The sequence below is a fragment of the Ptychodera flava genome, chromosome 19, assembly GCF_041260155.1.
Source record: "Ptychodera flava strain L36383 chromosome 19, AS_Pfla_20210202, whole genome shotgun sequence".
In the NCBI taxonomy this organism is placed as follows: Eukaryota; Metazoa; Hemichordata; class Enteropneusta; family Ptychoderidae; genus Ptychodera; species Ptychodera flava.
This window is the reverse complement of record NC_091946.1, coordinates 12693004-12706885: the sequence shown is the minus strand read 5'-3', so window position 1 is coordinate 12706885 and position 13882 is coordinate 12693004. Positions and strand designations below refer to the sequence as shown.

Here is a 13882-nt window from a genome sequence, read left to right as displayed (position 1 = left end):
ATATGTCTATATGCCTCATAGCCAGTCTATATGTGAATACTGATCCGCTCATCCCTTTTATCCAGTGTCACTCTGACGGATGCATCTTCCCCCATGGTCAATATCGGTCATTATGATACTTCCACCAGCATTATTTTTACATTAAAGGGTTCCTTCCAGCCCCATGATATTTTCAATTCCCTATAGGCCTACCCTCAGTTTTTTCAAGCGTCATCAATTCTCCCGTCCCCAGAGGTGTTTTGACCGCATTTTATCCGTTGTCGTTTGATGTTGCCCATCTTCAGCTGCTCGCATCTTTTTTCCCGAAGCCAGTATTAATTTTAATATTTCCTTCTTTATTTACTACTTTCACAAAAACTTTCGATATTTAGTGCACTGATGCATATGAACGGCTTGGTTAATATGGCCTATGCTATCATTGTTACATATTCTCATTTCCCCTTCTTAGAATCAACTTGTCCGCAATATCCCTCATTATTTTTCGGAAATATTGATTTTTAATAGTGTATACTTTTATCATACATAATTTAAAATCTAATTCTCTATTAAAGGGACAAAAGTTGGCCATTTTTCATGAATTTTGTTTGATACGAGATACTGCTTATATTGTTTGACATGTTGAAAGATACTGAATAAATGGGTGACCATGCATATATTCGACCCCCGTTTTAGACAAATTAAATGAAACCATCGCAAAAATGAAGTTATGGTCACGACCATTAATTCATTTTCGCGATGGTTTCTTGTATTTTTTGTGACAACATAAAGAATATTACTTTTTCACGCTTTCAGTTTTTCAACAACACATTAGCCCACCCCGAATCGAACGTGCCGCATCACATTACACTGGATGATGGGAACTAGTCACGTGATTTGGGTGGCCTAAGTATCAGCTGATCAGGTGACACTTAGCCGCCCGGCGTCAATCTTGTGTACACGTACACGTACACGTCTCGGAGAGTTCGCCGTACTGTAGTGTGAACTATCGCTGTAAGCGACGAGTTATAATTGTAAATGCGCATTATATAGTCGAGAAGTCCTTCTCCGAATCGTTTATAATCGTCTATACGGGTTAAAAAACACATACACGACCTGTATACCGGCACGACTGTGAAGTGTGATTGCGTCAAAATCGTCGTGTCAACTTTCTCTGATACCTCTGTGACCGTGGCTGTTGTTCGCGTGGTTACACCGACGATGACCAAAGATGTAGGAAACGTCGTGGATGTCCTGTCGTTATTTTTACGTTGAATGCGTTATCTTCGCCCGTAAAAAATAATGACGACTTGCGAATTTTATAAGAACTGTAGCTGACCCGAACAAACTGTACTCATATATCCTTCGTCATCGATCAGCTATGGGGGCTAAACTGCCGGATGTTGGAAGAAGAACGACCACTTTGCTGTTCATAGTAGGTATAGTAATTGCTTGGTATGTATATGTTCCTGTTCCCAATGACTTTGAAGAGCCTTGGAAACTAAGACTGGTAGAAACCACAGGAAGAACCATAAGGCATTTGGTAAGTCGGCTTTTGAAACCAACCACCATGGGGGCAATTTTGTGTAGTTAATGAAAATGCCAGTTTTCCGTACGGTGTGTCATAGATGTACAAAAATATTTTTGTGTACATCCATTGTTGTATCGATGTTTGAAGACGATATACCAGTAATTATTTGAAAATAGTATAACACACACGGCCATTTTTTAAAATTTCATCCAACTTAGTAGTAGTGGTAGAAATATTTGTTGTACTTATAAGATGTACAAAGTTTACCAACGTTTCCCCCAAATTTGATGGGAAATTAATATTTCATGCATTTTTCACCTTCAGTGATATTTTATAAAAATTGAAAAGATAGTACTTTATATTTTATATTATGTTCATACTGTATGAATTACAATACAGAAAGGTATGGCCAGGCACATAGTGTTCCTTTGGCTGAAGCACAACACTCTATCAATTAATCTAACCATGGGAATATTCAATACAATTATAATTACAGGCTGTTTTAGGAGAAGCTTTGGGGCTTGGAGACTCCGTGAAAATTGCGAGAAAGTTATTTGACATTGTTCAGCAAAACTTTTTACCATTTGGTGCCAACATCACCATGAATGATACCACCATAGATGGCGTTACAGTCAGGATCTACCGGCCCATAACCATGGAAACAGACCAACTTCCTGCCATAGTGTTTCTTCATGGAGGGGGCTGGACCATCGGCGGTGTTAGTAAGTGTTTAAAATCTTTTGCCGGTGATGCACACCTCTGGACTGAAAGTGTCACCACAGAGGGTATTCTGTGCACAGAGTGTGTGCTCTAGAAGGCAATCCATGCGTGTTCCTTGCAGCTCCCAGCAAGGGGTGCCCCCGATCACTGATATCTAGGGCCGCCCTCTAGCAGTGGTTGCCAATGCACTGTCAGCCTTCTAGTTAAGCAATTCGGCTTTTTAACCATTCTGAGCGCCTTTGATCTGGATTCAATAACAGAAATTCAAAAGGTTTGGCAAAGACGACTGCATAGGTTGCCACTGTGGACAAACAGAATTCAGTAACCACATTATAAACTTCTATCTAGATATCACCACAGTCCCTCCACAAAAAACTGCGATATTACCAGCTTTAAAGGGATATAGTCATCAGAACTGCGCTCAAAGGTTGTATGGGACCCATACGACCCATGGCAACAATGTATAAAAGGCACAATGGTGATTGATGACAGTCAAAACATGTCTGTCATAATCTATCATCGTATAATTTAAATGTTGCAGCTATGATGATGAGGTGCATCTTGATATCGTGCACGAAATACATTGTTTGTAAACAAGAAACTCGCACAGGCGCAGTTCAGACGACTATATCCCTTTAATATAGGGCAGAACAAAGAATTGTTTGTTTGAATAAGGGTGTCATAAGTGAGACGTATTTTAACAAATATTCTTAGAGTTATTTCAGATACAGAGTTTTTCCCTAATTCATACTGCCTTGTAGATATTCATGTGAAATACAGCAATGACGAAAGACAACAGGTCAAAGGTCAATTCAACATTGCATGTCCTTGTCACATTATAATCACACAATCAGCGAAGGTACTGTCTAAACAGGCATATGATTATAACTAAATCCGTAATGACTGCTATTGGTTATATGAAATTGTCTGGTTGAAGGTTAAAACCTCCTTTGAAAGTCAAAGTGTTTTTGTGAAATGTTGGATATGTTGTTATTTTTTTTTTTAGGAATGCATCATGACATTACAAAAACACTCTCATCGAGGCTTGGTGCCGTGGTCATCTCAGTGGAGTAAGTATACTAAACACTTCTCCATACTTCAAACATGGATTTCGGGAACTCTGATATACCACTATTTCCCACGGAGACAATATTCATGTTTTGTTCCAACAATCACAAATGATGGCCCACCCCTCTTTGTTTTTCGCCCCTATGTACATAGGTTTTTATGAAAAAAACCAGGATACTTGAATAAGACTTCACCACATAGTTTTTCTGCCTACAAGAACTTGCTTGATACAAGTTTTGTAAAATATATTTAAAACACCCGCATGCTTGTAGAAGGTCACATTGTAGTGTGTGGGTGAAAAACAAGTTCTGCTTTGATTTTTGAATGGACATTCATATTACATAGAAACAATCAAGCAAATATAAATTGCGAGTGTGAATTTTTCTGAGTATGTCTTAGGATTGCATACCCCTTACCTCTCAAAACGTTGATTAGACTCAGAAACAAAGAATTGATATGGTCTTACACTGAATCAAAATAGTCACAAAACTTAGATTTCACTGTCTGTCAGTGTATTTGTAAAGAGCACAGTAACCAAGCAACTGTTACCGTGGTTGCCCATACAATCATATCGGAGTACAACAGCAGTGTAAATAATCACTGACCCGTAACCTTTGAAAGAAAACACACTGTGTGCAGTGAGAAACAAGTTATTGTAACTTTGGTCCTCTCTTAGTCAAACAAAGTAAATATATAAGGTATCATTGAATAAGTTGTTTTGATTATGTGGGTTCTGTACGACCTTTGACCTTGCATGGATGCTGAAGACTACATTGCTGTACTCTGCATCCCTATTGATGAGCCCAAGCTCCTAGCACATCTTCGTAAACCACGCGCCTCTTTACAGCAACAGCTCAGCGCTACCCGTTAAGAAGTTTGATTTTTGCATAGGTCAGCGGAGTGGAAATTATGCTCTGGCTTGTGAGAATGCCCTAGCAGTCTGTGTAAAATGTCAGATTTTATTGTAGATAAAACATAACAGTTTAATTTTTGGTCAAATTTACCATTAGGCTTTGTTAACTGCAAAGTAAGATCAAAGGCAAACAAATCTACATACCCGTAGCTTACATTTGCAATTACCATGTGCAGAAATATACACAAGTTTTTAAAGATTTCGCTTCTTGATGCTTATTTTTTACCCAAATTCTAGTTATCGTTTGGCTCCGGAGAATATCTTTCCAGCTGCAGTGGATGACTGCCTTGCCGTCACCAAATGGGTCCTGCGACATGGACTGCAGCTAAAAATCAACACCCAACGAGTGGCCATCATGGGAGACAGTGCAGGAGGCAACATGGCAGCAGCAATCAGCCAGATTCTCACAGAGGAAAAATTCTCACCACCTCTGAAATTCCAAGTGCTGGTGTATCCCAGTTTGCAAGCGATAGACTTGAGGCTGCCGTCCTATCAGCTGGACGTCGCTGCCATGCCTGCCGGGAGAACTGTGATGGCGCTCTTCACGAGCTTCTACATCAAAGGTTACATGGACGAGAACTTCATGGAGGAGATGGAAAATGGATCATTGGTACCACATGATGACGAAACAGCAATATATTTCAGTTATGTAGACCCTGCATCACTACCTCAAGAATTCCTGCCAGTTGATTTCAAGAGACACCAACCTACAGATGTCAACCTTACAGAATGGAACAGTGTCAAACATATCCTTCTCAATAACAAATTCTCTCCTCTCCTAAAGCATGACCTAAGGGGACTGCCTCCTGCGTATATTGTCACAGTAAAATTTGACGTTCTCACAGATGAAGCAATTTTGTATTCACAAAGGCTCCACAAGGCTGACGTGCCGGCTATTCTGAAGTACTACAGGCATGGCTTTCACGGCTGTTTTAATTTACATGAAATTCCGGGTTTCAGGGTCAGTCGGGAGATCATGGAAGATTTCCTACTATATGCAGCTGAACATCTGTAAGAGTTTATGATTTCATGATTCAGTGTGTCTTGGGTATACCCACAGGTGCATGGAGTGTGGAATATGGAATATGCAGAAAACAGGGAAAGTATGATATGGTTTTCACCTTTTGACCGTGAACACCAAACAGTATGACATTTACGTTTGAATAGGAGTCTATACGTCCATAAATAAATACCTTGTGTGTTTAATATCTATAGGCGAACCAGATTTAGTCACAATTTTGGGTCAAAAACCTTTTCTGCTACTGTTGCGTACAGTACATTTGTATGTATGTACATACCGGTAGGAGCAAAGGACTGTGTGTAAATCACAACTGGCATCTATTGAAGTTGAAAGTCAACGTCAAAGATATTTATTTATTGTTCGGTAGTAACTATTTGACGGTATTCACTGAAATATGTTGAATTTTATCAGCTTTACTGACCCAGGGGGCAAAACCATGTCATACCTTCTCCTTTTTACGTTGCTGTCTATTGAGTACACCTTGCGCCTGGGGGTACAATAGCAAACTTGCCAGTCAAGAAAAACATTTGATAGTTATGTTTTCCCTTGACAAAATGGAAAAGCCCAAACAATTAATCTCTTACATGTACATTTACAGTAAAAACAGTTCGGACGAACATCTGAAGGATTTTAAATATATTTCTAGATTTTGCAGAGATATCGTAGATAGAAAGGGTTTGTATGATAGAAGCTGTTAAGAGTGAAATTTTATCCTTTATCGTTTGCTAGTTGACCTTTGTCAGGTATATTCTGGGAAACATGAAAGATTGCTGCAGTTACAGCAGAAATATTGTTATTTTTGATAACAGTGATATTCATGGTCACAGTTTACAATTTACCAAATTCTAAGATTTATTTCGATGAAAATGACAGCTTTGTAATACAGTATTTTAAACTCACATTGCTGGTAAACCCAGAGTTATGAACTTTTTACCACTGCCAGTGTAACTAAATCTACAAATCAAAAGTCATATCTCTTTCACATCATTCATATTCATCAAAAACTGAAACATGCAGTGACAGATGGTTGACCCACAAGTCACAAATATATTCGGTTTTTTCTGTCCTGAAAGAATTATACATTCACCAAGTTTTCACATTTTCAGATAACATGAACTTCCAAGACTGAAAAGTACAATACAATATTTTCATACCAATTAAAGAAAATTATTTTCTGATGTCCCAATTTTTCAGAAACAAGTTGAACTTTTGAAAACTGTAAAGGTCTTAATGATCATATGTTGTCAATCATCATGGGAGATCTTTTTGTATTTCATGTCTATCATGTTTGCATCAACAACGAAAGCTTTACAGAAACACTCATAAAGGCTGAACAGAGTTAGATAGAGAAGTAATCGTGTCTTCATTGCAAATTTTTAGAGATTATTTAAAATAATAATTTTAATTGTAAACTGCCAAATTAGAGGATAGTGAATTGAAAACCAATTTTTTCAACTATGCTTTGTCTTTGGTTGTGCTGTAAAAAGCGCCATCAGATCATTAGTGATACTTTGCTGATGGCGTCCTTACCAACGCCCGTCTGCCAACACGTTGGTTCACCCCAAGTGGTTTTTACGGAGAGGTTTGATTTATATACATTAAAGTGGGGATGAAAGATACCTATTTTGAAAATGCCTGTATATGAAACCAGTGACCTCATTTATTGAAAAAAGATTTTAAGGATATATAGATATCCATCAACCATCCCATCACTATGCTTTGGCTCAACCCTATTATTAACAACGGTGATGTTTGATCTATGTACAGGGAAATGGTGGTGAAATGGTCAAAGGATGGATTGATGTAATCTTCAGAATTGTCACGGAGTCAGACCCAATGTTGACGGGTGTTATGGATACTCAATCATGAAGTATGCACTCTTTCCCACCTAAGTATGATTGTACCCATTGTGTTTGCCATATGCAGCATGGACATCACCTTAGGCGTTTTGTTTTGCCATGAAAAGGTCATTCATCACCATTTCCATAGAATCTACAGAATAATACGTTATCTTTTATCATACAAATTCCATCCAACATATGGTATTTTACTTTTGCAAACCCCAGACACTATCATGCACAGTGATTAGACTAACAAGCAATAAACACAGTATTTTGTTGATTCTACTCATGATTTTTTGCCATAATTGAACTTAATATTGACGTTAGTATGACGACATATTGAAGTTCAACATCAAGCATGCCAAGGTCATTTGTATCACAGATGATGACCTCCAAAACATGCCCAGAAAGCATGTCAAGGTCATTGGCATGAAAGAGGGTCACATTGTGAAGTAAATCAAGGTCACAGGTATTGAAAAAATCATCGCTTAAAAGTCTGCTTTTGACCTTGTATATGGTACTACAATATTCTTGCTCCTACCTGACAATATTTTAAAGTTTATTACTGAACTTTTTATCGGTGTGAAAAGCCTTTCCTTGTTTTCATGGGAGAATTTTGCAGACATTTGACATTAATTTATTCAATGTTGTTTGGCAAGAAAACACGTTTTTCATACGGCAATGCTCATGCAACGTTTATGTATCATGAATCCGTGGCTGTGGGTACACCTCTTCTTACAAGACACAACTCTGCAAATTACTCGTAAATGGAGTAAATATGAAAACATACATTCATTATCTTGTTGCTGTAACGTACTCTCTCACAACCATTTGTCGGTGTGTTGGTCCTGACCCACCCTTTTGAAAGCAGTGGAGTTGTACTGGAATCTGCAGCTTGTACTGGCAGATGTTTGGATACTTGTTTTCTGTTTGAGTAAAATTTACAATAAAGTAGTGATATTTTCTTTGCAACAATATCTGCTTTCATTATCTAATGTATTTATATCTGGTATTTTTACAAGAATCAATGATCAGGTTCATTATTGCAAAACATACAGTGTTATTGTATATATCTGAAATAAGTGTTGCCAATGGTAATTTATTTTATTGAATGCACATAGCAAAGTTTCTCCTTAAAGTAATATTTCATTTACAATTATTATGTACCTGGTCAAAGTGCATGAGGCAAAAATACTTTTTCACCAATTGTATTTACAGTGAAAGCAGCTGATGTGTAAATTTTGTATTATATATATCTTATGCATTCAACTGCTTTAGTTTTACAGTTTTACACATGACGGGCATTAGCTTTTCCAGGGGCTGTGAGTGATTAAAACACAAATATGACAAACAAAACTGATTGTATGTATAATAAGGGAGTGGTGGGGTTTCACATTCTTATTCTTGTCATACGCAAATTATCATTCTTGCAATGGTCTCACCATGGTAACTGGGTGTACATATATGCATGATACTCAGTTACTGCTCAGATCTTGTTTGGAAATGTACTTTGCTGTTTCAAACACCCATCAGCAGTTTCGATAAACTTCCAACAACTTATTACAGCGATTTATTGTGTTTAGGGGAACTTCAAATCATAACTTTGAAAGTTGATAGTTGCGTTTTTGCACTCCTAAAACTTTATTTATGAGCAGGAGGAGTTTGACGTAATATGCAGTTTTGTTTGTCATGCTGGTGTTTTTGTCAATTGACAGTCCCTGGGAATGGTGTGAATTTTCTTGCATTTAAACCTGAAATGAATTAGGCAATCGACTTGTTCCTGCCATGTTCTCAGGTAAAATTTTATGAACTTGTGATACGCTAGCATTCATTGGTCCATCAGTGTTTTGAATTGTACATTACGATTCTTTTCATCTAATCAGCAACTGAATTATAACCGTGCAAATAATGTGAGATTGTACTGGTCTTGTTTAAGGTAGAATGCACCTCTTGGACAGATATTGGACTCTTAAAACTTTTATGATTCTCTTTTAATCTACGGTGTGTTTGGGTTTATTGTGAACCTCACGGCATGTCACCAATTTATTTTCATAAAAATAAAAAAATGTAGTTTTTTCCCCATAGAGGTAATACTGGGATAGCGGCCATTTTGAATTTCAAGTGTCAATAAATAGTGGATAATTGCTCTGGTACAAAATTTTGCACGAGACCAATAAATGTTAATTTTAAGAACAGTTCAAAGCAAGTTTTAAGTCTTTCAATTTCAAGGTGCATACAACCTTAAACTGACCTTAGTATAAAAAAATCACTGCAATGTGATATACATATTTCTATTACCATTTCTGATGTCGTGCAAAATATTAATTCTTTAGATGTGTTTACCCAAGCAGCTTGTATCAGAATATGGCCACTGATACCGGTAGTTTTCTTATTTATAGTAGTGTTCTTTTAACTTTGTTGAATGAAACATCAGACATGTCAGTGTTAGTTCATTCAAACTGTGCAGTGCTAATCACGGGGAGTGTACAGCAATTTATTCAAGGAAAAATACCATATGGACTTTTGTACTGGAAAAATCACAAAAGCACATACTGGTACAGTCGGCCAGCAATAGTGTCATGCATTATATTGAATTCAACAGGTACAAATGGTAAAAAAATACTGACATGTCCAACAACAACACACACAAATATGCACACAAATACAAACACAAATACACACACACACACACACACACACACACACACACACACACACACACACACACACACACAAAGGCAACATACACCTGTTCCAGTAAATCTTCAATCACATTCATATTTTTTTGCCGGGTAAATGTCAACTTATTGTATGTGCCAGATTTTAAGCCTTTTCATTGATGTTTCAAATTCCAAATTTTAAATGATAGCATGTGCCGTTTTCAACTTAGCAATGACTGTTGTGTGTGGTTCAGTGATAATGAATTTGTTGTTTTTGATGACATTTTTGCCATTTTTATGGAAAATATTATTTTTAAAAGAGGATTGCCACTTGCAGCTGATTAATTCAAGATTACAGTGCTAACCTTGATATAGACCGATTACATTATGGGTTCATTGCTTTGGGTCAAAGGTTAAAGTTTTAAAGTATATCAAGTGTTTTGTCATTTAATTACTGCTTGCCTTTGTGAAATTTGTAAGGATGTAAATGTAATGCATGGGGTAGGATCGGTGGGGTGCAGGGGGCGGAGGGAGTGTATTCTACATTGTGAGTGATACAATAGTGGTACCAATGCAGATTTACATTTGCCATTTGATGATTTTGTGTGTGTCCTATGTATGTGATTCTGTTGAAACTGAAACAGTAGAATTTTGCAGTCAAGCCTGCAAAAGTCTAAAGTAGTCATGGTAACTTTGCCCACTATGCAAATTAGACATGACTAAACTCAAAATTACTTTTTAGTCCAGAAAATTTTACATATTTCGTTTATCAGTACACAAATTCCCAAAGTGACAGAAGAAATTAAGAAATTGTTATGCAATTTCATGATGTCATTTCTAGAACACAAGCACAGGGTGGCATGTTATATATATTGTGGAATTTAGTACTTGTCTCTGTTGCAAGCATGTTGAGAAGAGGCCTCTGGGAATGGATGAATTTGCCTGTTTTAGTTGATAAAAATAACTTCCCACTTGCAACTGGAAAAGTTGTCTTAAGACTTGAACTTTTTTCCTTGCAGTCTGAGAGGCTGACTAGAATTAAATTATGATTATGTACACTTGTGAAATGTGTGTTAACTTTAATCAGTTTGTAATGTTCTTTTTAGGTAAATAAAATCAAAACAAATTGTACAATTTCATGTTTAGCCCTTGAATATTTTATGAATTATAAAAGCCATTGGAAGGCAATGATTTTGCATGGACTAAGCAATTTGCATGTAGTCAAAACCATTGAAAAATTTTCACAACTTGAATTTCGGAATATGAACTAATGTTAAATTAAATATCAGAGAATTTCTTTTAAAGGTCAGCGTTTGTTCAAAATTTGTCACCTATCGTAATTAAGTTTAAACGTCCATGAAAGAAAACGCTTACAATTTGCAGTTGAAGTAGAGGAATTTAATCAAATTTAGACAATTGTAACACAGTCAAATATTTTCGCACACTGCTCATTTCATCATTCAGCTCAAAGTCAAAATATGTTTTTAAAATGTAGAACTACAATTCCCCTAAGACACGGTCATAGATACCTGATCCATTCGCTGAAGACTACAAAGGACCACTAGTTTACAGCAAAGGAATCTGAAGGTATTCCGTGCAACAAAAGAAGCACGCCCTCAGTGTCAGAAACTGAAATTTTTTTAAAGACCGGTTTGAGAAAACTTTAAAAACAAATTGCGATGGAGTGTTTGTCATACTGTTTGACAATTTTGCTGGTGAGTTATTGCTGCATTTGACGGAATCATAAGCCCCTTGCAAATTCAACCATTCACGTTTGTGAACTTTAGTAGGTTTACACTAATTATGAAGGAACGTCAAAGAATACATTTAGGTGGTCACTCTTCACTTGTTCTGGCAACATGCATGATTGAGAAGCATTTTTTTGAGAAAGAATTTTTGCCAGGTGTACATGTATCAGTTTCTGGTAAAGAATATTTCCCGATATAAATTGAAAGACAAATTTTGGGACTCTGCATACTCATCACCTCACACTCTGCTAGCCATTTTCAAATGGGTTTAATACTTGACAGCACCAATGTCAGTGAAATTTTGGTCTTTGAAGGGTATGATGTCAAATTTCCTACATAAAATTATTGGTCCCGTAATACTGAAGTGCAGCACATTCTTTGTAAAGACAATAAAAGTTACTTTTGACAGCACAAGAACATCAGCGCCTCAACCATAGTTCTCTCATGATAGGCCTTGCTTCTATTCATACATATTTTGGAAAAGTTTTGCATTTTCTGTTAAAATATTGTTCTTTTAATCGTTTCATTTGTAGTATTTTCACTAGGAAAAAGCAGATGAGGACACTAGAGTCATTTTATACAATGACATGATCTGTTCAGTCTTACTCAACCCAGTAGTAAGGCAAGAACAAATTTTGGAAATATTTATCACACATGAAAAGTCTTTGCAATGTACACTCACACACACAAACATACACAATATGTTACACATCAGACTCAAGATATTTCACTTATGACTATTTATAGCTTTATTCTGCAGAAGCAGACAAAAATACAGCCATTTAATTTTTTTCTGAAAATATACCAACAACCAGCGTTAACATTCCAAGAAACAGATTGCTGGATTCATCAATTTACATTCCAGTTTACATAATCCAGTCTGGGAATAAAATTCCTCTGAAATATTTGGAGTTTAAGGAAACTCTTCCATGACAAAACTCCCCATGATGATGACAGCATGGTACTTTAATTCCAAAAACAGTTCCATTTCATATTTCAGAGAATAAAACAGCTTGTCAGTACACCAGCTTCACCAGAATTTTTTCTCCTAATTTTGGCAGTAACCTTTTAATATTTTTTCAAAACTGTTTGATCATTTGAGTATTTTTTTATTGAACAAAATATTGAGTAGACAACTAGGTTTACATGTTTGTCATTACTGTATCAAACCAGATCTGGAGCAACAAACAATGATAGGGGAAAATAATAATAATAAATAAATTGGTTTATAATAAATAATATTGGAAAAAAGTAAAACATAAGATGAACTGGGTCAGATGCTACAGACTTGGATAATTTTCTTATTGACTGTATGATCTGTGTCTCATGTTGTGGTCATGTGTCCAAGCAAATGTTTATTGAGAAAACTTTCGACGCCAAAAATACAACTCTTTGTCACGGATCAGTTGGTGTCTGAAATGACAACATGTCAACAGTTGACTGTAGTTTACGCCATTACGGCACTTAAGGGACACACTTGCTGTAATTTTTTATGATATTTCTATTGCTTTCTATCCATACAACAGATAATTAAATTTTTTCTCTTCATTCTCCCCAAAATACGTAAGAAAATCACAATATTAACCCAGCAGACACAATGCATTGCATAAAATAGGCAATGTTATTGTAGACAATAATTCTAGACTAAAATTCAGTTGTGAACAACGACATTGCCATTACAAACTCACAGATGGTGTGGACAAGTTGAATACTGGGTATTTTGACATGATATTGGGAGAACATGAAATTGTACTTTCCAATTAGAAAAATACTTGCAAATACACAGAAAGACACAGCTAATGGCACTGTAATGGTTTGAAATTCTGTAGATATTTACACTAAATGACAAATCTTCCAACTTGCTGGCAATATTGTGACAAGGATATGTACAACAGACACACTGTACTTAAGTTCTCCTAAACCAGCCCAGGCTCCAAAGCCTTGGCTTGTCTATACAAATAGAAAACCCGGAGACAGTTGCTAGGACACAAGACCGGGGCATTCATCAGTTCTGACAGTCACGTGAGACAAACACCGAACCCTAATGGCAGTTTTCACTTGAAAATGGTTACAATGACTCAAGAGAAATTCCTCAAAAATAATCTCAACTTGAAATTTCCCCTGAAATAATAGAAATGACTTGGATACTGCAAAATGACAAAGTTTTTGCATAATATATCACAAAATTTCTGCTATCATTATTAAAATAATACTTCATAATTTTTTTGACAAAGTTAAGAGTATCTTTGATCTGTTTGTCATTTACAAAGTACTTTAATAAGCAGCTAAGATCTCCCAAATCACTGTGCATGGTTCTTTCTGTACATGGGAAAAAAATGTCGAAAAATAAACTTCTATTGATGTTCAATTTTCACTTTTTCTCATTTTAGTAAATGACAAAGTT

The 13882-nt window shown here is 36.3% G+C and overlaps 2 protein-coding genes across 2 annotated transcripts in view; both read left to right on the top strand.

The window, feature by feature from the left end:
* LOC139118616 (alpha-1,2-mannosyltransferase ALG9-like) overlaps positions 1-13882 on the top strand; it is a 513500-nt gene that overhangs the window by 378481 nt on the left and 121137 nt on the right. The gene's annotated exons all lie outside the window — the stretch shown is intronic.
* Positions 900-7870, top strand: LOC139118610 (arylacetamide deacetylase-like). Its single transcript, XM_070682023.1, has 4 exons — positions 900-1519; positions 2004-2229; positions 3234-3297; positions 4446-7870. The coding sequence occupies exons 1-4, from the start codon at positions 1358-1360 to the stop codon at positions 5221-5223; spliced, it is 1230 nt and encodes a 409-aa protein (XP_070538124.1). The 5' UTR covers positions 900-1357; the 3' UTR covers positions 5224-7870.

Bases quoted from the DNA above. Each gene is read 5' to 3' on its own strand.
- LOC139118610 (XM_070682023.1), top strand. From the start codon at position 1,358: ATGGGGGCTAAACTGCCGGATGTTGGAAGAAGAACGACCACTTTGCTG. The intron at 1,520-2,003 runs GTAAGTCGGCTT...TTATAATTACAG, and splicing joins GAAGAACCATAAGGCATTTG to GCTGTTTTAGGAGAAGCTTT. The intron at 2,230-3,233 runs GTAAGTGTTTAA...TTTTTTTTTTAG, and splicing joins CTGGACCATCGGCGGTGTTA to GAATGCATCATGACATTACA.